This window comes from Culex pipiens, chromosome 3 (assembly GCF_016801865.2).
Source record: "Culex pipiens pallens isolate TS chromosome 3, TS_CPP_V2, whole genome shotgun sequence".
Taxonomy (NCBI): domain Eukaryota; kingdom Metazoa; phylum Arthropoda; class Insecta; order Diptera; family Culicidae; genus Culex; species Culex pipiens.
The window spans coordinates 160,876,384-160,903,987 of record NC_068939.1 but is presented as its reverse complement, the minus strand read 5'-3'; the positions used below and the strand labels follow the sequence as shown (position 1 = coordinate 160,903,987).

General features: G+C 37.1%; 2 protein-coding genes across 2 annotated transcripts; one reads left to right on the top strand and one right to left on the bottom strand.

The window, feature by feature from the left end:
- The first annotated feature begins 2,647 nt into the window (after nucleotides 1-2,647).
- Nucleotides 2,648-26,939, top strand: LOC120413685 (dual specificity mitogen-activated protein kinase kinase dSOR1). Its single transcript, XM_039574613.2, has 3 exons — nucleotides 2,648-3,650; nucleotides 26,429-26,764; nucleotides 26,823-26,939. Exons 1-3 carry the CDS (start codon nucleotides 2,883-2,885, stop codon nucleotides 26,934-26,936), a joined length of 1,218 nt encoding a protein of 405 aa, XP_039430547.1. The 5' UTR covers nucleotides 2,648-2,882; the 3' UTR covers nucleotides 26,937-26,939.
- Nucleotides 13,622-15,026, bottom strand: LOC120413686 (uncharacterized). Its single transcript, XM_039574614.2, has 3 exons — nucleotides 14,873-15,026; nucleotides 13,797-14,807; nucleotides 13,622-13,717 (listed from the first exon to the last, which is right to left on the bottom strand). Exons 2-3 carry the CDS (start codon nucleotides 14,772-14,774, stop codon nucleotides 13,706-13,708), a joined length of 990 nt encoding a protein of 329 aa, XP_039430548.1. The 5' UTR covers nucleotides 14,775-14,807; nucleotides 14,873-15,026; the 3' UTR covers nucleotides 13,622-13,705.
- Nucleotides 26,940-27,604: the final 665 nt, after the last annotated feature.

Sequence of the window (27,604 nt, the reverse complement as noted above, 5' to 3'; positions counted from 1 at the left end):
AACTTTTTGCGGTGCTGTACATTGAAATTCACAAAATTGAAAATATTTTTGAACGATCCCATGCTTTTTGAACATGCTAAATATGATTTTAAACGCAGGAAAATGCATTTCTTATTGGTTTCAGTTAATTAGACTTCTATCCCCTTTAAATTTTTGAAGTTTTTTGAAAAAATATGAAAAAAAGTGATCATACATTGTTTTAAATCCTTATTAACCGTTGTACATAAAAATATACATTAGGCTTTAGGACCCTATTCTACGATTTTGCCGAAAACGAACAGCATTCGTGTAAACAGCAACTCTTTAAGAAAAAATCTATATTTTCATTTTTATAATAAAGTTGTGTTTAACGGTGCACATCAACCAGAGCTTTTGCACCAAGATTTTTGTTACAGACATTTTAGTATCTTCAAAACTACGGGAACTATAAGTACAATTTTTGATTCATCCCCTAAAGTACAGTCTAAACAATAGTTTACAACAAAGTTGTACACAGACTATTTTTACAATCAGATTGTTGCAGGATTGGGTCCGTAAGTTTGACAATTTTGGAATAAGAAGACAACAACTTCTTTGGTTGCTGTGCACCCTTAAGTTGGTTGAAAAGCACTTTAAAATATTTTATTTTGCCTTTAATTCCGTGCCATCAGTTCTATCTTCAACCGCTCGCTGGTCCTTATTTTGGCAGGTCGCGAATCTCTCACGAATTCTCACACGGCTGCAATTTTGCTGCCATCAGTGTTCCCATTCTACCCTGTTTTCTTTATGTTTTCATGCAAAATGTACGCATTTCCCCTAGCAACACTGGTGCCCGCTCTCTCACTCTCCAACATTCTTTTGTTTGGTTGCATCTATTTTTGGCATGCTGCGATTACGTTGGAAGTGTCAAAGTCATTTTTTATGTTTAGATGCTGCCCTTGCTAAACTGAAGCAATTGTGGAATTTTTTGCTGTAGTAAGTAGTTAACAGACACTTTGAAGAAGATTATGCTGGAAGCTGACATTAATTTAGTAGTCAATTGAGCACAGGAGACCGAGGCAAACCTGGTAAGAAAATTGACGTTTTGATTAGTGTGCTTCGATAGAAATCAATCAAGGTGGACAAAAATCGTCACGATTTTTTTTAATTTTGCTTATTACTGCTTTAATTTACAAATATTCGCTCAAAAAATGTTTTAAATCAGTGTGCTAAAGATGTTACATTTGGTGATAAATTTTTAGTCGGAAAAACTATTTTGAAGCTGTAATTGAACGTCAAAGTGCTGATATGACAACATTAGAGGCACGATTGAATTAGATGCTGTTCCCCTTTTACAAGTATTTAAAAAAAATCCCAGGTGTATTCTAATCTGGCGAGCCACGCCAATTTTTCATTTTTTTTTTCTTCCAGCGCTCTTTTGTGTCTGCCTAGTGCTGCCATTTAAAGCGAACACTCACAAAAATTTACATTTATAGAGAAAGTTTCCTGGCATAAAATAAATAAAAAGTGTTTTTAATCGTAATTTTGAAAAATTGATTTAAAAATCAATTTTGAATCCTTTGTGGTCATACAATTGCACTAAGAAAAATAAGCTTTTTGCAATTCCGTCGTGAAACTACTTACTTTTCCTGTCATTCTTGAACGACGAAATAGCCTACTTTTCTGTACCAAAAATAACAGAATCGAATAGCAACACTTTTCAAAAAAAATGCTGAAAAGTTCTACTTTTCAGCACTGAAATGGGTGCTGAAAAGTTGAACTTTTCAGCACTTGTTTCGAAAAGTAATACTTTTCAACATTTTTTTGATTTAAACGATTTATTGACAAAATACATGAAAATTCGACTTAAAATTTCACTCAATGGGTGTTTTTCGAAATTGCAAAAAATGTTGTATGGAACTCGTTGCAAAACTTGATTTTTTCAGCACTCGTCGTATTTATCCAACTCGGTGAACCTCGTTGGATAAATGTACGACTCGTGCTGAAAAAATCCTCTTTTTGCAACTTGTTGCATAAACTACTATTATCGTTGTAAACAATAATATCAAAAATCAAAGCTTAATTTTAGAACCCAATCGATTAAACTTAAAATCTCAAAACTAAAGACAAATTTTTAAAATAAGGAAATTTAAAATAAGGATTTTTTAAAACTTTGGTTATGTGTGTTTAGTGAGCGCTTATTTAATTTATAACTTTTATTAATATATACATTTTTAAATGACGTTGCTAAGTTTTATATAAATACACTAAAACCCCCGATTACGCTCAGGCGTTACGCTTTTTGTTAGGTTGATTTCTCGAAAACAGTGTAATGTTTCTACATTCTTTTGAAATCAATTTGTAGATCTGCACAAGACGTATAAATTGCTTTAAAAAGATTGCAAAAATGTTGCGTCGTTTCAGAGAAATCGACGAAATACAAAGCGTAACGCCTGAGCGTAATCGGGGGTTTTAGTGTACAGATTTGCTGAAAAAAAAAGAAATTTTAGTCATTTTAAAACATTACGCCTACAAAATTTCGTAACGCCTGCCGTGCGTTATCAAAACAAACGCAAAAAAAAACAAATCTGGCCTCCCTTCCGCAACTCGGACCTGTCAGCTGAAAACTGCAAACACCGAGCTGTCAAATTGAAAAAATTGCTTTTTAGCTTGCGGAGAAGAATTTTAATACCAGAAATTCTTCGCGTTTTTTGCGAATGAAAACCTCCGGGAAAGTGTACGGTTTGTAGTGTAACATTTGTCCCGCTGGCGTGTGTGAATTCGTGTGTGCTAGTTAGTGAAATTGTGTTAGAAAAGTGGTTTAAATCGTCTCGGTTTTGTTTTGATCCCAGCGAGCAAGTGTTTGTTTTGATCGATTTTTCCTGCCCGTGAGGAATCCGGCCACGGACCAAGTCAGCACAACAATGAGTAAGATGACGAAAAACAAGCTAAATCTAACGCTGCCGCCGGGTTCGGTGGACGTGACCGCGAGCCAGCAAACGACGCCGACGCCCTCGTTCAAAACGCCTTCCGGCACGGAGTACGTCATCGGGAAGAACAACCTGCTCGGAAAGGCCAAGAACAGCATCGATGCGCTGACGGAGACGCTGGAGGAGCTGGAGATCGACGAGAACGCCCGCAAGCGGATAAAGGTGTTCTTGAGTCAGAAGGAGAAGATTGGCGAGCTGAACGATGACGATCTGGATAAGCTGGGTGAGTTGGGCTCGGGGAATGGCGGAGTGGTCATGAAGGTGCGCCACATTCCGACCCAGCTGATAATGGCCCGCAAGTTGATCCATCTGGAGGTGAAGCCGGCGATCAAGAAGCAAATCATCCGCGAGCTGAAGGTGCTGCACGACTGTAACTTTCCGCACATTGTCGGCTTTTACGGGGCGTTCTACAGCGACGGGGAGATCAGCATCTGCATGGAGTACATGGACGGGGGCTCGTTGGATCTGATCCTGAAGCGCGCTGGTCGCATTCCGGAGCAGATCCTGGCGAAGATAACCTGCGCCGTGCTGAAGGGACTGAGCTATTTGCGCGATAAGCACGCCATCATGCACCGGGACGTGAAGCCGAGCAACATTCTGGTCAACAGCAGCGGGGAGATAAAGATTTGTGATTTCGGCGTGTCGGGCCAGCTGATCGATTCGATGGCGAACTCGTTCGTGGGCACGCGCAGCTACATGTCGGTGAGTTTGGTCATGTCACTAGAGAAATACTTTTGAAAATCTTAAAACATAGTATTTCTACAATTGGGAAAACAAAACCAAACAAAAGTTTAGGTTGCAACCAGTCGTGTTCCGAGGTATGCAAGTTAACTTCTTTGTCACTTTTTTTTTGTTCCATTGCTTGAATAGTTAAACTTCCTAAAGTTTTGGATTCTTCATGCAATTTAAGAAATTACTTTTTCAAGGGAACTTGTTCAGCAAACTGTTCTCTACAATCTGGCAGCGAATTGAAAAAAAATATGTTGGGAAATATTGGGTAATGAAATGCTTTTGAATGAAATACTCCAAGTTAAGCATAATTGAATGCTCGAATTGTTATCCGGACAATAAGTTTCTGTATTTTAATGAAAAATTGCGAAAAAGAAAAGATTTTTTCGGTCGTCTTGGTTCTTTAAGCTTTGATTTAAGGGTAATTTCAAAGAAATCTAGAAATCTGGTAAAATAAGATCGGAAACCTTCCGATTTTTTTTATCATAATGTTCTTAGAGAAATACACCGCGAATCTCTTTCTGGCCGTCAATTTCAAAAATAAAAATCAAACCTTTTTTAAAGATGCTTTAACTAATCTAATCCCCTTCATAATGTTATTTTTTAGATACAAAATACAAAATTGTCACATTTTACGATTTTTGTTATTTAAAATTCACTTTAAAACACAAATTTTAATCAGAACTGATAGATCTTTTTTTTACCAAAACTTTTCAAGTCGGAACGATGCTAATAAAGCAGAGTTATTTATTAGTGATTTTCAAAAAAAGTTCATTTTATGCAGTTTAAACATTCTTTATGAAGAGTGTTTACCCCTACAAATATTGAAAGTGTTTGCCCTTTTCTATAACAATATTTTAGAGTTTTTGAATGCTGAGTAACCTTTGAAAAGTCTAAAAAATCTTATTTAGGACATTTTCAAATGTGGGTCTAGGATTTTAATTTCGCAATTATTTGTATTTAAAAGAGCAGACAACTTTAACAAATGTTTCATTTATCAACATAGAAAATCGGGCCGTTAGTTGCTGAGATATCGGAATTATAAAATGGAGGGTTGTTTAAGTTCGACTTAGAAAACTGAGCTATTCTTTCAGATTTCGGTCATTCGATTTTTTTTTGTATTTTTAAATCCAGCTAAAACTTTTTTGGTGCCTTCGGTATGCCCAAAGAAGCCATTTTGCATAATTAGTTTGTCCATATCATTTTCCATACAAATTTGGCAGCTGTCCACATAAAAATCCAGAGTTTTTTTTTGAAAAGGACCAATAAACTATTGTCTTTCATATGTTTATAGGACCTAATAAAAAAAACTCTAGAAATGATAAATGAAAATTCAAAAATCTGTGTCTTTTGAAGGAATTTTTTGATCGATTTGGTGTCTTGAGCAAAATTGCAGGCCAAGGATTGATACCTAAGAGCATGCAATGGCACTGACCTTGTTGCGTGCTCTTCGGTTGACGTCCACGTAAGGAACATCCTGGAAGGAGCGTAACTAACTACATCCGTAGTTCTGTTAGATCATCCGAATTATCTTGATCAGAACAGTATAGCTCTGGTTCCTTGCGAGTGTCCTATTTTCTTACCTCCACGTTGGCTTGGTTTTCATGATGACCTAGCTGGTGGCCTGTGGAAACGGATCGTAAACCTTTGACCACCGCGGGTCAGAGTCGAGACGGCTAAAAGAAAGGGGCGCGACAATGTGGGAAAGGGAAGTAATTTGTGATTGTAGACGGTATTGTTTTGATTCGCAGTATGTTGAGTCAACTGCTGTGGATGTACCTGAAGCATCGCACAACGGGGTTTCTCTTCTCTTCATTCTCAGCTACCACCTATCTCCTTTTTTATTTTGCTCTATTGATTCTCAATTCTTCACTGATTCTTCTATTTAATAGCTATCATTTGATTTTGATTTTACTAACTTTTGATTCTCTTATCTCTCAAAGCTTTTCCACTCTTTTTTACCAATTGATACTGCTGTAACAAACTTTGTTTTTTCCTTAAAAATATACTTTTCCTTAATGTACTAGTAATATCAAGTCTATTTATCATTCGCCTAATCTTTTTTGATTTTATTGCGAATTTATTTATTTGAATAATTCTTTATCTGTCCTATAATTTATCATTACTATAATCTTAGCTTGTTTTGTATCTCTTTTTATTAATTATTGTCTAATTTTACATCTAATACATCTAGCTTCTCATTTTTATTCTTTAAAATACGCTCATCATTCTCTTACTATTGATTCTTGATTTTTATAAAATAAATTCTCTTTTACTGTCTATTGTTTTCAATCTTCACCCTTTTTTTCAAACAAGTGAGGTTTGAGCCCTTACTCAATTTATGGAATGGTTAAAGGGTTAACACAAATATTACTATTGTATTTTTGGTAAACTTTTATAACATGCTTAGGACCAAAAATTGTAACAAAACACCGCGACAAAAGAAATAGCAACAGATAAACACGACTCAAAAATAGAGAAGATTTCAGGAGATAACAATACACGGTAAATAACAATTAGTTTTTGAATTCAAACTAAAAATATAACAGTTTTTGCTTTAATGAAAGTTGATAGGCACACTATAAATGGTTAGGCGCTTATACTTACATCAAACCCTACGTAATGTACCACCCCCGGCCGAGTTAAAATGCGTAACCGGAAAAGAAGGTGTGCATGCCTGGCACGAACACTCAAAGCGTGTTCTAGCGTGCTGCTCGTACTGACTCAGAGCAAGGGTGAGATGTAGGTGTAAGGGCAGTGCGTGTTCGTCGGGAACCTAGTGCATAAGATCGGTCAAGGCCCGTTCTTACACTGAAAATTGCGAATTGCGAATTGCGATTTGGTGTCTTGAGCAAAATTGTGGATTTGGATAAGGACTACACTGAAAAAAATGATACACGGTAAAATTTTTTTTGGTGATTTTTGATTTCACTTTTTGTCACTTAAACTTAATTTGCAAAAAAACACTAATTTTTTTTCTGATATGTTTTAGGGGACATCAAATGCCAACTTTTTAGAAATTTCCAGAATGTGCAAAAAATCTTTGACTGAGTTATGAATTTTCGAATCAATACTGATTGTTTCAAAAAGTTGAAATATTGGTCGCAAAATTTTTTCAACTTCATTTTTCGATGTAAAATTGAATTTGCAATCAAATAGTACTTTAGTGAATTTTTGGATAAAGTGCATTGTTTTCAAGTTATAGCCATTTTTAGGTAACTATTTCGAAAGTAGTCGCCGTTAATTTTTTTTTTAAATTAGTACCCATAGCAAATGTCTGTAACTTGAAAACGGTGCACTTTATCAAAATTTCTCTTTACTTTTAGATTGCAAATTAGATTTTACATCAAAAAATTAAGTTGAAAAAATTTTGCGACCAATATTTTGATTTTTTTCAAAACATCAGTATTATACCAGGGTGACCACTCAAATCCCATTTTCAAATTCCCGACTTTTTCACGACTTTTTTTAGAAATTCATATAACAGGCATTTGTTATCTAAAGAATGATTTCAAACAAAAAGGTAACATCAGCCATAGAAAAAAATCTAAAAGAATTTTAAAAAATCAAGCTGTTGACAATTTTCGTAAAAAAAAAAACATAACAACAAATTCAAACAAAAATACTTCCAGAATGAAAACACTCATTATTTTGATGCAGATTAGAAACATTAACAAAAAGTCTTTGAAAAATATTCGAAAGCTTAAAAAAACTTATAATTTCAATGTATATTTTTAAAATTGGCAAACGAAATAGTAGTTTATGCAACAAATTGCAAAAAGAGGATTTTTTCAGCACGAGTCGTACTTTTATCCAACGAGGTTCACCGAGTTGGATTAATACGAAGAGTGCTGAAAAAATCAAGTTTTGCAACGAGTTCCATACAACATTTTTTGCAATTCCGAAAAACACCCATTGAGTGAAATTTTAAGTTAAATTTTCATGTATTTTGTCAATAAATCGTTTAAATCAAAAAAATGTTGAAAAGTGTTACTTTTCGAAACAAGTGCTGAAAAGTTCAACTTTTCAGCACCCATTTCAGTGCTGAAAAGTAGAACTTTTCAGCATTTATTTTGAAAAGTGTTGCTATTCGATTCTGTTATTTTTGGTACAGAAAAGTAGGCTATTTCGTCGTTCAAGAATGACAGGAAAGGTAGGTAGTTTTGCGACGGAATTGCAAAAACATAGTTTTTGTTACTTTGTTTAAACTGGAAATGGAATAAAGTTTAAAATATCTGAATTTAAAAAAATATAAAAAAAAGTGTTGAAATTAAATTTGGTAACCTTTTTATTTTTGTAAGTTTTGATATATTATCCTACATGTTTGGAGAGACAATTCAAACATATTTGCAATACCTCAACATTTCTTGGATTTATTTTTAGCAATTTAAATATTTTTTTCATGTTTTCAAATCGTAAAGCATTTTTTGAGAACGAACGCTTATTTAAGTTTTCCGATGATTAAGATCAAGTTTATGAAATAATTACTCATGCTCACATACTTACAAAAAAAGTTCTAAAAATCATATGCAAAAAAAGAAATGACTTAAACAATTAAGTTAAACAATTAAATATATTCACTACAAAAAAAATACATTGCCAAACTCAAAAATTTATCAAAAATTCAATCAATGTGACCAAATGAAACAGACTCATTACTTTATGCTGGCCATAATCTTTAAAATCAGGCTCTATTTTTAAATAAGTATTTCATTACCTTTGTTGTTGATTTGAGTTAGATGCTACGCAATGTTTGAGAAACAAAAAGTCGTAAACAAAAAAATAAAAAAAATCTTTTGTTTCAGATCTGTGTCAAATGCATGCAATATTATTTAAGATTTTCAATGTCTTAAATAGCCTTTATTCTCAAAAAGAAATACTTAAATTTTAAGTAAGTTACTAAAAGTGAATTGAGTGAATTTTATTTGAAATTTATACAAAATATTACAAAATTATTCAAGAGTTAGAAAACCACACTCTTACAGGTATGTTTGAGATTCCCGACTTTTCCCGACTTATTGACAACAAATCACAAATTCCCGACTTTTTCCCGATTTTCCCGATTTCCCGACTTGAGTGGCCACCCTGTAAAAGTATTGATTCAAAAATTCATAACTCAGTCAAAGATTGTTGGCATATTCTGGAAATTTCTGAAAAGTTGGCATTTGATGTCCCCTAAAACATATCAGCAAATAAAAAAAATAAAAATAGTGTTTTTTTGCAAATCAAGTTTTAGTGACAAAAGTGAAATTAAAAATCACCAACAAAATTTTACCGTTTATAATTTTTTTTCAGTGTTGTTCTTACCTAAAACTTTGCCGAAGACACCAAATCTATCAAAAAATTCCTGCAAAAGACACAGATTTTTTAATTTTCTTACATCATTTTTGTATGGAAAACCGCCAAATTTGTATGGAAAAACGAATAATGCAAAATGGCTTTGGGCATACCGAAGGCACAAAAAAAAATTTCAGCCGGACTAAAACATACAAAAATTTAAATTAAAAATAAACGATTTCGTAGAGAATTGCTCAACTTCAATTTTTCTTTTTCTTTCAGGTTCAATCTTCAATGTCTCTTAAACAATTTTAAAGAGCAATTCCAGCTCAAATCAGGAATTTTTCTGAAACTTTTGTACCCGACCCTCTCCGATTTCAATGAAATTTTTTAGACATGTTATTCTAGGCCTATATAAGCCATACTTGTGTATATTGAGCCAATTGCACTCACAAATGACATTTGAGAAGGGCGTGAGCGTTTTGAATATTTTTGCATTTCGTAATTTAAATTTCGCTGTATCTCGAAGCCGTTGCATTGTACCAAAAAGTGGTCAAAGTCAAACTTGTAGGAAATTGGACGGGCTTTCTGAAAAAAAATACACTGAAACAAAAATACACGCCACTTCTATGAGATTTTTTGATTTTTAAGTTTAAAAGTGATATTTGAAGGTGATGTCACGATTTTTTTTTCGTTCCAAATTTTTGAGGAAATAGTCTAAGATGTTACAAAAAGACTGACGAAAAATGCAGGATGGTATGTCTCTCCTAAAAAAATACAAAAATCATTTACTGAAACTGTTTTTTGAAAAGTGGTCTAAACGTCAAAACTTTCAAAAACCGGTAGTGAAAATCGATTTCCCAGACAATTTTACATAAAAGTCTCCATATTGACCGTTGTTCTATGTCCAATCCTGGGGAAGATACAGCGGTTTTAATTTCTATATGACAGACTTGATTTTTCAGTCTCGTAAATATTTTTACCGAAAAGCTCGTCTAATTTCCCATAAGTTTGCCTTTGACAGCTTTTCAATTGGATGTATGGGCTTACAGATATAAGTTTAATTACAATGCTCATAACTGAAAATAGAATATTTTTTTCAGTGTGGTAGAAACCTGAATACTAAATAAGCTTACGCAAATATTGAAACGAGTCAAATTAAAAAGCTGTCAAAGGCAAACTTATGGGAAATTGGACGAGCTTTTCGGTAAAAATATTTACGAGACTGAAAAATCAAGTCTGTCATATAGAAATTGCAAAAAACCACCAAAAAACCTATTTTTTCGATATTTTTATTTTTAAAACCGCTGTATCTTCCCAAGGATTGGACATAAGACAATGGTCAATATGGAGACTTTTATGTAAAATTGTCTGGGAAATCGATTCCCACTACCGGTTTTTGAAAATTTTGACGTTTAGACCACTTTTCAAAAAAACAGTTTTAGTAAATGATTTTTGTATTTTTTTAGGAGAGACATACCATCCTGCATTTTTCGTGAGTCTTTTTGTAACATCTTAGGCTATTTCCTCAAAAATTTTGAACGAAAAAAAATCGTGACATCACCTTCAAATATCACTTTTAAACTTAAAAATCAAAAAATCTCATAGAAGTGGCGTGTATTTTTGTTTCAGTATATTCAGAAAGCCCGTCCAATTTCCTACAAGTTTGTCTTTGACCACTTTTTGGTACAATGCAACGGCTTCGAGATACAGCGATATTTAAATTACGAAATGCAAAAATATTCAAAACGCTCACGCCCTTCTCAAATGTCATTTGTGAGTGCAATTGGCTCAATATACACAAGTATGGCTTATATAGGCCTAGAATAACATGTCTAAAAAATTTCATTGAAATCGGAGAGGGTCGGGTACAAAAGTTTCAGAAAAATTCCTGATTTGAGCTGGAATTGTTCTATAGCAAATTTGCTGAAATATCAAAAAAAAAAAAAAAAAATGGAAATGGTTACTCATGATCATCACCCGCAAATTTTTCGCTGAAATCAAATTTTTGGTGGCTATATCTTGAAAACGAGGCACTCGATTGCAAATTAAAATTTACATAAAAAAATGCGGTCGAAAAAATTTATGTTTGAAATTTTATAAAATTACTATTTTTTCAAAAATTTATAACTCGACGGCAAAAGTTTTTACCATACTTCTCTATGGCTCAATTTTGGGAAATTGAGTTTTTGTGAGAAAAAAAAGTTAATTTAAAAATCGGCAAGATTTTTTTCCGTGTACCGTAAAACGGGGTGACTTTGATAGGTTTGAAGTTTTTCCGCAAAATGATGGGCACAAATTAAATACGTACGGAATGCTATGGAATCACACTGAGAGAAGTGTTCAAAGTATTTCAAGAAGAAATTTTGAAAAGTTTAAATAGTTAGTTAAATATAGTTGAGAAATTGTTGATGAGTAGCATTATTTTAATATTCTCAAAGTGTCATGATTTTCTCAATGAACGTGATTTCAAATCAGAAAACGTAATGAATTTTCAGATTCTTTGGACAATTTTCCACTAGGCGAAGATAAAATAAGTTTGTACATAATAAATATTATGTGTTTTTGAAATATAATTAAAAATATGCCTCAAATTTAAAGGAATTTTCAGTAGAACAAATTTCATATAAAACGTGAAAACTTTTGAGTCGTGTTTCGAATGCGGTTCAAAATGCAATATAAATCGATAATTTTATAAACAAAACTAGTTTTATCGAATTTCAGGCAAAGTTGTGACTTTTTAACAATTATACCTAAAAGTTAAATGTGATTGATTAAAAAGCTTATAAACTAAGTTAACTAAATATAAACATTGATTTTTTTTTTCTTAAAAACGATATTAGCAACCTTAGCGATGGTAAATTTTACGTAAAAATAAAATTTGTACACCTTAAATCTGATTTTAACAAGAAAAACTATGACTATCAAAGTCACCCCGGAATTCAAATCTTGTGTGACCTTGTGTGGTCTACCCCACTACATATTTAAAAAATGTTAATTGTTGGATCCCGGTAATTAGCCCTTTCGGAGGGGTAATAAAACACACGATTAACACGCAACGAATTAAAACTACATTTATTCTGACAATAACAAACATAAAATAAAACAAGACGTGTTCTCGCGGGAGAAGTCGATGGCCATCTGACGAGCTGTGTTGACGTCAACATGGTGATAGGCAAATATCACCAGTGAGTCCAGTTGTAGTGGTGTTCTGTGGATAGGGATCCTCAAGAATCCCATATCCAACATCTCCCCTCGGAAATGGTGAAGGCGGGCCGTGCGACAGTCTTCACGGGATGAAGAGCGACGAGGCGATGACGACGATTGTCATCCGGAGACCAATTCCGGTTGATGGATGAGCGAGAGGGTGGCGGTGCCCTTTTCAGAGGCGACGATCACCGTCCGTGATCGCGCGGCACCTTCCAGTCCGACTTGGCAAGGACGTCAGCTGCGTTCTTTGTCCAGCTGCTCCTTCGTTGTCGCGTACCTGGAAGTGCTACGGCGGCTGCTCCGTCCGGTTGTGGATGCGACGTCCTATGTGGCCATCCACTATGCTGGTAGCAACCGGAGAATAGGCCGGCAGACATCGGGTCTGCAACGTTGTTGAGGGTGCTGCCGTTTTGAGCACCCCTCCTTTGCGGGAGATCACTCACTGCTGGTGGAGTCGATTCCCGGTGACTGTTGCTGATGCTGAAGTGTCGTCGAGGGAAAAACGGTCGACCTCGAGACCACTTCGTGACGATCCAGCCAAAATGGCCCACCCCAAACAGTTGCTTCTGTTGACGATGGCGGTGGCGCCATCGCTGATCGACACTGATGATGCAGCACGGTTGAGATGGCCCTGATGATGCTGCTCTACCAGGTGGAATCGGCTCCACCGCGACGGCAGACTCAGGCAGCGATGCTCTGGCGGATGCTCTCCGGTGTGCACTGGACCGGCGGCAGGTGCGCTCGTTGGACCTGACGGCCACTGGACCGGATGGTTGCAGCAATACGCCATCTTCTCCCTCCTCCGATTGGGTTCGCGCGCGGGTTTTAGGAATCGGCCTCCGACGCTGGCCGGTTCCTTCACTACTCGTCGCCACTGTTGGATCCCGGTAATTAGCCCTTTCGGAGGGGTAATAAAACACACGATTAACACGCAACGAATTAAAACTACATTTATTCTGACAATAACAAACATAAAATAAAACAAGACGTGTTCTCGCGGGAGAAGTCGATGGCCATCTGACGAGCTGTGTTGACGTCAACATGGTGATAGGCAAATATCACCAGTGAGTCCAGTTGTAGTGGTGTTCTGTGGATAGGGATCCTCAAGAATCCCATATCCAACATTAATCATATCAATGTCACCCGGTTTACGGTACATGTGAATCAGAACTGATGGATCTCAATATTTTATTTATTTATTTTTCATTTTTATTTTTGAACAAAACTTTTAAAGTCGGAACGATACTCATAAAAAAGCGGTATTTATTAGAGTTTTGAAGGATTTTTTTTCAAATATGTATTGAAATTTTCTGCCCTTTTCTATAAAAATATTTTAGAGTTCAGAGGGAGAGGGGTGGGACTTTGTCAAGAGTCCCATATCTAATTAATTTTTTTCCTGTTTTTCCTAATGTCCAAGTAATGGATTTTCGGATAACAAAATACACCTTTCAAAAAGCACGCTTTTAAACTAACCGCTTTTATTGCTATATCCCGGAAATCTTTCAAATCACACATCACATCATTTCCGAACACGTTGGAGATCAATCTTGAACCTGAGAGGAAGGAGGGGGTGCCAAAAAGTAGTCAGTTAATCTGTCACATACGCGTAATTTGCACATCATCATGACCCACCTTTTTGATCAACAACAGAATGAACACTGCGAACAGCACCAGCATGGCCATCGCGATCAGCAGAATCAGCAACTTCCAACCCTCGGACAGTTCCGGCTGCTTCTCCATGAGGCACGCGAGGTCGCGCATGCCGTGACACTCCGGGTTGACCGCCGCCACGACGGTCACGTTCCAGTTGATGAACTTTTGCTCGATTCGTTGCATGTTTTTGTACGGGATTGGGTTGTGGCCGAGGTAGATCTCCTCGAGGTTCGGCGCGACTTCGAGCAGCTGGGTGGCGTTGAAATTCGTGAGGAAGTTGCCCGTCAGGACGAGCCGCTTGAAGGCAGCGAGTTTGGCCCCGCGGAAGTCCACCTGGTTGAGGGCGCCGTAGTACGAGTCTATTCCGACCAGACTCGGGGGAAGGTCTCGCCAGGGGATCGTTTTGAACTGGTTGTAGCTGAGGTAGAGTCGCTTGAGGTTGATGAGCGGGGTGAACGCGGGACCGTCCAACGAGTCCAGCTGGTTCGCCTCGAGTCGGAGGGTCTCCAGCTGGACCAGGTAGCTGACGTTGCCAATTTCGGTCAGCTTGTTGACGTCCAGATCCAGGTACTTGATCGTGTAGTTTTGGTCGCGATCCACGACTAGATCAGTTATCTGGTTGTTGGCGAATCCTCCGAGAATCAGTTCCTCAGGAAGTACCACCTGCTGCAGCTCGGCAAACAGAATCTCAACCGACAGCGGTCTGTGCATGGCCTCGTAAACGGCGCTGTCGAACCGCGTCAAACTGACATCCCGATCGAGGACGTCCTTCGAGACGATGCGGAAGTGCTGGTACCCGCTGGGGAAGGTTATCGATTCGTGACGATCGTGCGCGACCCACTCGATTTCACAACGGGACTCGACCGGATACGGAATGCACTGGTAATCGCGGCCAATCGCCCAACTTGGGTAGAGCAGCAGGACGATCGTGAGCCTCAGGAAAGCTGGTGATGGCATTGTGTAACGAAGACTTGCGTAACAGTTGAAGAACTAAAACAAAAATTGTTCAAATATATGCATCGAACTCAACGCAATTACCGGAATCCCATAATTACCTCAATGCAACGATGAATGTGAGAAAGATTAATCACATTGAAATCAATCCACTTTTTACCAGTTCAAGTATCGTCTCTCCCCGCAAGAGATTCGATCCTTTCTCGAAAGAATTTGCCTATCGACTGTGATTGAATGGGACACATACCTTGGGCGAAAAATTCAAGTTGCGAAAAACCATTCAAGCGATCGAAATCCCCCCGACGACGATGTTGATCGCGGACTTGTTTTGATCTGAAACGCCGGATTGAATCGCTAATTTGTGCGGTATTACGCACGTGTACAACGAACCTTGGCATTATACTTGGGGGAAAACCCCAAGTGGAAAATTTCCTCCGTGTGGTCCGGAAGTCATTTTTATAAAAAATTTATTGAGTGTTTTTGAAATAAACTAACAGAAATACTAAAAACACTAACACAAATTTGGAGACCTCTCATACAAATGTTATGTAAAAATATAAGGAAATCGCTATATTGAAAAGAGGCCTCTGACGTGTCTTCAACAAAGTTACTGGTTGTGATTAGGAATTTTTGATACATTTTTATCGCACAATTTTGATAAACTTTAATCTACCTTTTTGCCTTCGTCACCTTACTGAGGAAAGGCTATAAAATCACTCAAAAAATGAACTTCTTTATTCGACCTCGTAGACCCACCTTCACGTATATATATCGACTCCAAATCAAATTCTGAACAAATGTCTGTGCGTGTGTATGTCTGTAAGTCCGTGCACCGAAAAATATGCACACGATTATCTCCGGACTGGCTGAACCGATTTGGACCGTTTTGGTCTCATTCGATCCGTCTTGGGGTCCCACAAGACCCTAGTTAATATTATGAAGTTTAGAAAAGTACTTCAAAAGTTATGCTAAAAAACGATTTCAGTTCAACTTCGGAAAGTAAGGAAACCCGTCATGCTATATATTGTTGGAAAGATATTTCAAAGACCTTTCCAATGAGCCCAAAAGATTGAAGATTCGACAACCCTATCAAAAGTTATAAGTACTTTAGTGTTTTTTATACACTTTTTTTGAGGCCGGATCTCAGATATTTTGATAAAAATAAGTGTTATTTATACACTTTTTTGAGGCTGTGTAGTGTATTCACTTTATGAATGCGAGGAAGGCACCAACCACCTAAAGGTGGTTTTTTTTTTGGGTTTTAAAAAACGTTTATTATTCCGGTCATTTTGGTCAAACAATACAGTTAACAATATTTTACTTTCCTAACTCTCTCGTCCGACATCCCTAACCTTAGCAAATGAATTCCAAAAACTTTATTGAAAATTTATCTGTTATTCCATCTCATTTCACGTTTTTCTTTTTTGAAAACAAACAAGCTAGGTCCAGGGTAGCACTTCAAATTGAAAGAAATCGCTAGAATACATAACCACAAATCGACCTCCGTGTACGCACGAGAGCAAGCAGCAGTCAAGTGCTCAGTGCTCCATCGTTTTTTCGATTTTTTTCGCCGTAGTTTACCGTGATTTGCCGCGAGTTTGCTCCACCAGCATGCCGTGGCCGTGGCAGTTCGAGTGCGGCCTCGAAAAACCCGCGAAGTTCGTCTACCGGCCGTGTGCAAAAAGGTAAACAAACCAACGCCGTGTCGACCGCCATCGCGCAGGGGAGAGTGAGCGCAGAAGGAATCGACAAAAAGTTACTACATCCCGGATATGTTCCGAGATCACCAGTGCGAACCCGTTCCGGTACTTCCGGTGCCACGACCAGCGGCACATCAACATCCGCCAACATCCCCATCAGGAACGAGTTCCAGATGCTGAGCGACGACGAAGAAAACAACAACAACAACACCGACGGTAGCAGCACTACCGACGACGACGACGAAGACGATGGTCGTGCACGGAAAAAAGTGCCGAAGTCAAAAAAGAACAATTCTCCAACGGAACGAAGACCACCTCCAATTTTTGTTTTGGACACGTTGGCGGACGATGTTGACGAGTTGCTGGAAGGCCTCGGATATTGTCTGAAAATCGGTAAGTCGGCAGTGCACTGAACAGAAAAGATTTCGACCTGGTGCTTGAAGAACTGAAGCGTAGCAACTTCAACTTCTACACATACGACCCAGAGAAGCCCCCTGTTAAGGTCGTCTTGCAGGGTTACCAAGACCGTCCGATCGCCGACCTGAAGCGACACCTCTCGAACGCGGGAATAAAGCCACGGGAGATAAAAGTGCTCTCGCGAAAGACAACAGTCACGGGTACGCATACCCTGTACCTGTTGTACTTCGACCGCGGCACCGTCAAGATCCAAGACCTGCGGCGGATTAAGACGTTGGACGGTTTTTGGGTAAACTGGCGGTTTTACACCAAGAACCCGACGGACGTAGCGCAATGCCACCGTTGCCAGAAATTCGGCCACGGCTCGCGGAACTGCAATCTCCGGCCCCGCTGCGTGAAGTGCGGTGAGTCGCACCTCTCGGAGGCGTGCGCACTGCCACGAAAGGCGGACTTGGGGGACAAGGCAGAACAAACCAAGCCGCGCGTAAAGTGCGCGAACAGTGACGGCAACCATACCGGCAATTACCGCGGATGCGTCGCGCGCAAGGCCTACCTCGAGGAGCAGGAAAAGAGGAAGAAGAAAGCAGCAGCGTCTCACTCTCCTCAGCGAAGTACGAACGCAGCCGTTCCTGCAGCTGGACAGCGTACGGTTCCAGCGGACAACCCAGCGATCCCTCCTGGATGGGGGCGTTCGTTTGCCAGCGTGGTCGCTGCCGGTAGCGGCGATGCGGCCCAGCAAGGAGTCACCGGGGAAGATCTCTTTTCCCTGCCGGAGTTCTTTGCTCTCGCGGGGGAGATGATGACGCGGTTTCGGAGCTGCCGTAACAAGGCGGAGCAATTTCTGGCCCTCGGGGAGCTGATGATCAAGCACATCTATAATTGATTATTTTTGTCTGTGATCTAGTTTTAAGCTTTCTCTCTATCTATCCTTTTCCTATTGCACTTTCTGTAAGTTTTTTTGAAAACTTTTTCTTACTCTTGTCTATTCCATAGTTATAAGTAATAATTTTTCGATTGAATAACGATTTAAACACAGCTGAAAGGAACACCAAAACTCTGTTGTGCACCTAAATGAACTCATTGTAACTTGATTATTCACAAATAAAACCGAATCGAATTGAATTGACATAACCACAAAGCGGCTTTTCAGATTTTTTATTCTCATCAACGGATTAAATAACGTTTTTAATTACATAAATCGTATTATTTGGAACTTACGAATTGTTAATAGAGATTATAAAATTCCGTTGTTTTTTCTATAATATGAAAAATTAAATCGACACTGTAAATTCGGATCAACAGTTTATAATTTATCGCTGATTTAAACATGAGGGCCAAAACCTCAAAATTGTTAGGTGCTAGTCACAAATGACGTAATTTTTTTTTTTAAATTTTGCATTTTTTTGAGATTTTGCCTATCCTATCCTATCATCTAGCAAATTAGTATGCAATCTTCTGGAAACAAATTCAATCGATATCGGAAACACTTCGGGGTTGTCCGGTTTTTTTTTATTTTTTAAATAGGGTGGTCACTCAAATCGGAAAATTGTGAAAGCCAGAAAATGTCTGGAATTCGCCAAAAACCGAAAAAAAAATCTGAAAAAAGTCGGGAAAACTCTGGTCTGGTCTAAATAATGAAAATGTCAAAAATTACCTGAAATTTTAAACAAAAATCTACTGAACAATTATTTTTTTCAGTTCAATACATTGAAATAATGTAAAATATTTTTTTTTTATAAATATGTTTTCACATTTGGCCTGTAAGCTCTTATGATCTTCTAAATTGGCCCGCTATTCAAAAACATTGGCATCTTATTTTTTTTTAAACGAATGATTGTAAAACAACCGTACTGATATATAATGCATTTTTAAATATTTTGTTCATTAAAATGTTGAAACCATGACAATTAATTTTCATTTTTTTTGCCTCCTTCTCGATTTTGGCAAGAGGCAAGGGACACAAACCTTGAAAAGTATTTGCATCGACCAAGTATGAAAAAATCATTGACATTGTGAAAATGATTCAACAGATTCCAGATGTTTTTTTTTATTTAGCCCATAACAAATATGTTTAAAGAATTTGTTCCTTTAAAAAAATGCCTAAAATAAGAGGTAAAGGACTCATGGTGGCCACTGAAGTCGGGAATTCGCAAAAATCCGAAAAATAACGGTAAAAAGTCGGGAATTTGTATTTTTTCACAAAAAGTTGGGAATCCCAAGCAAACTTGTTTGAAGTTTATTTTCAAAATTTTGAATAATTTAGTAATAAATTGTACCATTTTCAAACTATTTTTCACTCAATTCGTCTTCAACAACTTTTTTTGTTGAGGATTTTTTTACTACTTTAATCTATTTTATGATGAAAAGGCTATTTAAGACGTTACAAATCTTGATAAATAATGGATGCTTATGATTGCATGCAATTCATACAGATTTTCAAAATATGTTTTATGAATTATTTTTTTTTATTCATTTTTGACTTGACTGAGTTTATCAAACAAAATGTAACATCTTAATTTAAACGTCAATAAAGTTTATGAAAAACTAATTTGAAAATGTCAACGATTGTGGCCAGCGTTTAGTTATGATTCTGTTTTATTTTGTCAAACTGCTTGAATTTTTGAAAAACGATTCTGACAACAGTTTTTCTTTGTTGTAAATGTTTTTAAATGTTAAACAAAATGCATTAAGTCATTTCAAATATTATTTTTCCAAATGTTTGATTCTATTAATTTTTTTTGTAAGTACAGGTAAAGCTTTATGTTGTCAAAATCAAAAAAAAACCATCCACATTAACGACCCCCGGGTCTTTTGTGGTCTCTATTGCAAGTTTCTGCTCGAACCTAGGAGTCCGAAGGCTTGAATGGGGAGAGCACCCAAACCTCTTTCTACTCCAAGGAACCTTCCACTCCAGTGTTTGAACTGACGACCTTTGGATTGCGAGTCCAACCGCCGCCAGCGATTCCACCGGAGTAGGCTTGGTTTGGTGTGTTGTTTGTATACTTTATGGCATGGAGACGACTCCTACACCTGGAATGACTTAACGGCCTAACAACCAAGGCCGGGACCGACATTTTACTTCCTCATCCGATGGAAGGTTGGAGCAGATGGGAATCGAACCCAGAATCATCCGCTTACAAAGCGGACAGCGTAACCATATGTTGTCATAAACCTTAATTATCGAATAAAATCGAAAATATGAAAAAAAAATATTGAAACTGCTAAAGATGAAATTCAAGAAATTTAGGTTTAAGTTATTACAAACATGTTTAGAGAATTTGTCTCTTCTAATATTTGTATCAAATAAGTGCACGGTGGGTAAGAAGGGGATTATTATGCAACTTGCATGCACCTCGGAAATTCCTCCTAGAGGTTGTTGGAGGGACTATTCTGAGTCATAAAAATCGATTCCCAAAATAATCGGTCGGTGAAAACTGATTTTATCTCGATTTGAAGTTGAAAAACCTAATATATCACCTAAAACCTCAAAAATACGTCTAAAATCTCGGTCTAACTATGAACAAAGATGTAAATTTTCATCAAGATATCAATTCTTAGGTCCCAAAATATATTCCTGACATACTACACCTTAAATCGGTCCATTACTTGAGTCCCAGCGTCATCAGAAGGTGTAAAATAGTGTTATTAAAAAAAATATTTTCAATTTGCTCTGGTAAATAAACTGTCATGTCTGAATTCAAAACCTAATCTTGTAGCATTGTTGCAAACGAAATGAAGAACAATTTTGCAGAAATAAGTATGACATTTTATCCATTTTCAGTAAAGTTATGTTTTTTTTAGTGGGAAAATTGTGGCCAATTTTCAAAATTATTTGATATTAAACTCATTCCTGTTATAAACAGCTACTACGATCATACTCAGTAGGATGTAACAAAAAATACTTTTTGGCAGACATTCAGGGGCTGGTTACGGTGGGCGTACTGAGCTCAAATCCCAAATATGAACTTTGACTGAACTTAATAGGAGCTGTCGCTTTGCATTTGAATTTTAAATGGGATTTAACCCAAAAAAACTTTTTTTTTCAAAAATGAAGATTTTTTAGGCACTTTGGCCACTAAAGCGTTTATTTTCAACATCACTGGCGTGTAGGCCAGATCCTTGCGCATGTTTAGTATATATAACATTGAAGTTTTGAGCAAAATGAAATCTTTTCTGCTGAGCCGTTTTTTTCGGAAAATTTCAAAACTTTGAAGGCCTGAGCTCCAGAGTGCTTCAATTCAATGTCATACATACCAAAACATGCGCAAGGATCTGTCCTACACGCCAATGATGTTGATAATAAACGCTTTAGTGGCCAAAGTGCCTAAAAAATATTCATTTTTGAAAAAAAAAGTTTTTTACGGGTTAAATCCCATTTAAAATTCAAATGCAAAGCGACAGCTCCTATTAAGTTCAGTCAAAGTTCATATTTGGGATTTGAGCTCAGTACGCCCACCGTAACCAGCCCCTGAATGTCTGCCAAAAAGTATTTTTTGTTACATCCTACTGAGTATGATCGTAGTAGCTGTTTATAACAGGAATGAGTTTAATATCAAATAATTTTGAAAATTGGCCACAATTTTCCCACTAAAATAAACATAACTTTACTGAAAATGGATAAAATGTCATACTTATTTCTGCAAAATTGTTCTTCATTTCGTTTGCAACAATGCTACAAGATTAGGTTTTGAATTCAGACATGACAGTTTATTTACCAGAGCAAATTGAAAATATTTTTTTTAATAACACTATTTTACACCTTCTGATGACGCTGGGACTCAAGTAATGGACCGATTTAAGGTGTAGTATGTCAGGAATATATTTTGGGACCTAAGAATTGATATCTTGATGAAAATTTACATCTTTGTTCATAGTTAGACCGAGATTTTAGACGTATTTTTGAGGTTTTAGGTGATATATTAGGTTTTTCAACTTCAAATCGAGATAAAATCAGTTTTCACCGACCGATTATTTTGGGAATCGATTTTTCTGACTCAGAATAGTCCCTCCAACAACCTCTAGGAGGAATTTCCGAGGTGCATGCAAGTTGCATAATAATCCCCTTCTTACCCACCGTGAAGTGGTTAAGCATTGAGTTTTCTCCAACTCGGTTTTTCATAGAAAAAAAAAAAAAAAAAAAAACATTTATATACTGACAATTTTGAAAAGCGAATTCCTAGATATTTTTTTTTTGAGCAATTCCAGCTCAAATCAGGATTTTTTCTGGTACTTTTGTACCCGGAAACGGAATCGACGTAACACCTTATAATGTGGCCCTCTTAAACCTTGCAGTTTCGTCAACGGATCCACAGGCGTGTATCGTTCTTTTTGCGACAAGACTCCGCCTCCCGGGTCTCCTAAGTGTGAAGGTATGGCACGGGGAGAGGGCACCGAATACCTATATTAACACTTAGAATTTTTGCGTCTGCCTCGGGATTCGAACCGGCGACCTCTGGATTGTGAGTCCAGTGCGCGGTCCGATTGATCCACACAGGCCGACTTTTGTACCCGACCCCTCCCGATTTCAATGAAACTTTGTAGACATGTTATCCTATGCTTATATAAGCCATTTTTGTGTATATCGAGCCAATTGTACTCAAAAATGACATTTGAGTAGATACACCTTTATTTAAATATTTTTGAATTTTGTAATTTAAAAATTACTGTAACTCAAAGCCGTTGCATCGTATCACACGGCGTCTTTTTCAGCGGGGTAGTATTTTTTGAGAAATAGCAAGAAAACTGTCATATACATATGAAAGTGTGGAACATCCCCGTTCATTTGCGGGGCGAACGAAAATCTTTGGTCGGGAAAAATCAAAGTTATCCTCATTTGAAGTTTTTGAACTTTTTTCTTATGGGGCCAAATTTCGTCTATTTCAATTTAATATTGTTATAAGTCTACATGGGCATGATTTATGGTTCAGATCATATGATTTTTTATGGGAAATGATGCAAGGAACATTTTTCCTGAAGCACGCAAAGTGATTGAAAATAAGGGAAAAAAGTTATAAAGGTTTTGTTGGAAATTTGGGAGATTTTCTGATAAAATTGCACACCTCTTTCCCAAAAACCGCAATGTTTTTGATATTCAGATCATTATTTTGATTAATTCTTTTTTAAGAAATGTTTCTGGGCCCATTGAGTATATAAATTACTACAGAAAAGTGTAATTGGTTGGGTTTATGCTCAACTGTAAGCCACTTTTATGAATTTTGGATTTCAACCGAATCAACATATTTTTGTGTGTTTTTGTTATAAAAAGTATCGTTTCCATTAGATTTTCACATTTGTATAAGTCTTATTAAACCTCACAAGAAATCTCGTACTTATTTTGATGTCAGGTGATAATATTGTAAATCAAAATCAAATCAAACCATCCACATTAACGACCCCCGGGTCTTTTGTGGTCTCTTTTGCAAGTTTCTGCTCGAACCTAGGAGTCCGAAGGCTTGAATGGGGAGAGCACCCAAACCTCTTTCTACTCCAAGGAACCTTCTACCCCAGTGTTTGAACTGACGACCTTTGGATTGCGAGTCCAACCGCCGCCAGCGATTCCACCGGAGTAGGCTTGGTTTGGTGTGTTGTTTGTATACTTTATGGCATGGAGACGACTCCTACACCTGGAATGACTAAACGGCCTAACAACCAAGGCTGGGACCGACATTTTACTTCCTCATCCGATGGAAGGTTGGAGCAGATGGGAATCGAACCCAGAATCATCCGCTTATAAAGCGGACAGCGTAACCATTCGGCCACGCACTGCCACTGTGAATAAAAAGATCAATTATTTGTGTGTTTTTTTAGCAAAACAATTTAATTGTTGTATTGTTCGTTGTTTCAAATTTGGATGCCAGACTTGTTTATTATGTTAAGCTCACTTATTTGAGATTAAATTAATAGATTTACATACATTTAAACTTTTTAATTATTTTTACGCAATAGTTATGTTATTACCAATAATTGCAAGTTCAACTCTGTAGTTTCAATACAAATAATATAGCCCAAATGGAAATACAAATTAACAAAAGGCATAGAAATAGAAACGGTACATTTTATAACCAAAACACACAAAAATATGTTGATTCGGTTAATTCCAAAATTCATAAATGTGACATACAGTTGAGCATAAACCCAACCAATTACACTTTTCTGTAGTGATTTATATACTCAATGGGCCCAGAAACGTTTCTCAAAAAAGAATTCATCGAAATAATGATCTGAATATCAAAAACATTGCGGTTTTTGGGAAAGGGGTGTGCAATTTTATCAGAAAATCTCCCAAATTTTCAACAAAACCATTTATAACTTTTTTCCTTTATTTTCAATCACTTTGCGTGCTTCAGGAAAAATGTTCCTTGCATCATTTTCCATAAGAAATCATATGATCTGAACCATAAATCATGCCCATGTAGACTTATAACAATACTAAATTGAAATAGACAAAATTTCGCCCCATAGGAAAAAAGTTCAAAAACTTCAAATGAGGATAACTTTGATTTTTCCCGACCAAAGATTTTCGTTCGCCCCGCAAATGAACGGGGATGTTCCATACTTTCATATGTATATGACAGTTTTCTTGCTATTTCTCAAAAAATACTACCCCCCTGAAAAAGACGCCGTGATCAAAAAGCGGTCAAAGACAAATATGTAGGAAATTGTACGGGCTTTCTGCAAAAAAATACACTTAAAGAAAAATACACACCACTTCTATGAGATTTTTAAATTTTAAGGTTTAAAAGTTAAATTTTTAGGATACGTCACGATTTTTATTCGTTCAAAAAGTTTGAGGAAATAGCCTTAGATGTTACAAAAAAACTCATGAAAAATACAGGATGGTATGTCTCTCCTAAAAACACAAAAAATCAATTAATAAAACATTTTTTTGAAAAGTGGTCTAAACGTCAAAATTTTCAAAATTCGATAGTGGGACTCGATTTCCCCATATTGACCATTGTCCTAAGTCCAATCCTTGTAAAGATACAGCGGTTTCAAAAAAAAAAAAAAAAAAAAATGTTGAAAAAATAGGTTTTTGGTGGTTTTTGGCAATTTCAGACTTGATTTTTCATTGTGGTTTGGTTGAGCGTTTTAGCAGAATGCATTACTATGAATACAAAGAGACGAGTTGTTCCTTTTAATTCCGCTATATATTTTTAATATCTTGACAGATACGTATTTCGTCTACTACTTGCAGACTTCATCAGTCGAGAACAGAACACTGATGAAGTCTGCAAGTAGAAAACGAAATACGTATCTGTCAAGTTAAAAATATATAGCGGAATTAAAAGGAACAACTCGTCTCTTTGTAATCATAGTTGATTTCATAGTCTCGAAAATATTTTTACCGGAAAGCTCGTCCGAATTCCGATAAGTTTGCCTTTGACAGCTTTTTAATTTGACTCGTTTTAATATTTACGTAAGCTTATTTACTATTTCTTTATTGTTTTTTAGGAAAATTACAAAAACGAAAAAATCAACAAAAACAATTAACATTATTGAAAATTGAAATATTTTTTTCATTTAAATTTAAAGTTTTTAAACTTCCGGAATTATATTTTTTTAATCTTTTATTTTTAGGTGTTAAGTGTTAAGTGTTTAAATTATTATTTTGAATATTTGTACTTTTCAATTTCTAAATTTTAAAAACCTATTTTTTAAGTCACTAACAAGAGAGGACATCCAAAAATTTCCAAAATACACATTCAAAACTTTTCTCTCGGCTTGCAGGTTCAAATTTGATTTGCACCCCAGCCGTGGAGACGCGCCCTATAACGGATCACTTCATTCGCCTTTCCCCCGTCATCCTGACCACGAACGAATGAGCGCAACGCAAAGTCTCACTCACACCGTCACTGTTGACTCTCACCAGCAGTTGATCCGCTCAGAGAAAGCTCGTTTGCCATTCTACCCAAATTGCAGGCACTTTTCCCATGACTGCATTCAAAGCGATTTCTGTCACCAACGCAAGAAAGAGAGAGGTTTGGAGAGAGCGATAGAAAGAGTGAGCATGTGCCTCTGCGTCGAGCGGCTGCTTGATTGCCGAGCTAAGTTCTTTTCGTTTCAACTTCGTGTGCGTTCACTAACGGTTGCTTAGAAGCTTCTGGCTCTCTCATCGCTCTTTATAATAAGAATTTTTGAAATTGTGAGTTTTATTGCGAAAATCAACGGAAATTAAAAGTTTTAAAGCAGGATTGATATTTTTACAATAGGAATTGGAAATAGCACGCGTAAGCGATTTTATAGAATCGCGGTTTTTAAACATTTTGTAATCTGCCATCACTGCTGAGCGATATCGAGATTCAAACAAAATGAGCCATTTGTTCGCCTTCAAATTAAATAAATGCACAGCTTTATTTGTTTTAAATCTCAGATTTTGAAAGTGTTAATTAAAAACGATATTTGATTAGTACATCAATTATAAATTAGTTGAACAGCCTGAATCAGAAGAAGTCGATTTTGGGCATGATTGTTCAAAATTCAAAGATCTCTGAGATCACCCGTCTAGAATCTTCTAACATTCTCCTCCTTCTCCCCCCCTAGCCAGAACGCCTCCAGGGCACCCACTACTCGGTCCAGTCGGACATCTGGTCCCTGGGCCTCTCCCTCGTCGAGATGGCCATCGGCATGTACCCGATCCCGCCGCCCGACGCCCGCACCCTCGATCTCATCTTCCAGGAGCGCCCCGAAGACAACTCGCCCGGCCAGAGCAGCCTGATCGAGCCCAAGTCGATGGCCATCTTCGAGCTGCTCGACTACATCGTCAACGAGCCACCGCCCAAGCTCGAGCACAACTCGTTCAGCGACCGGTTCAAGGACTTTGTCGACCGGTGCCTCCAGAAGAACCCCGAGGAGCGGGCCGACCTCAAGACGCTAATTGTAAGACGATGATCGCGTTCCGTTAATTGTTGTTAATTTATTGTTTTTATTTTTCTAGAACCACGACTGGATCAAAAACATTGAACAAGAGGACGTGGACATTGCCGGCTGGGTGTGCAAAACGATGGACCTGCTGCCGTCGACGCCGAAGCGGAACGCGTCGCCCAACTAAAAACCCGCAATTTCAACACAGTCAAGTCAACCTCCTTATGCGTGTCTCATCATCACAGGTATGAAAGCAAAATATCTCTCTTTCTGTCGTGTCCTCGTCGAACCAAGCTAGAGAAACTCTCTAAAAAGTCTCCCGAAACACTCTGTAGGGTCAAGTTGAGCAGTTCCAACGGAATGTCGCACAGTGCGTAAAAGTATTAGTTTAGTGTGCCGAATTTGTTCGTTTTTAAACTGTGGAAAATGTACATTTCGTTTTTAAAGAAATAAACTGCATGTTCAAGACTCTTCAATTTATTCGTCTCCGTTTTCCGACCCAAAGCGGAATAAGTGGCACTTTGTGAACGCATTCCCATTCGTTTTAATGTGATTATGAGATTAAATGGCAGTTTATTGCGTAAGAGAGAAAAAAACAAAAGTTGATATTTCAGAATCAAAACACACAATTATTGTACGTGCGCCCCCCTTTTTGATGATTCGTCTTTCTGTCTTTCTGTGCACCAGCAAAAAAAAAAAAATACGAAAAAAGAAAAGAAATGTGTCGTAAACTAGATAGTAGCATAAGATGCAGTATAAATATTCACAAACTATTTTAAAACATTTATCGAAACGGTGTGCGTTTTTTGTTACCAGTGAAAGAAAATGTCCCTTGGAGAACTGCCGTTCAACGTA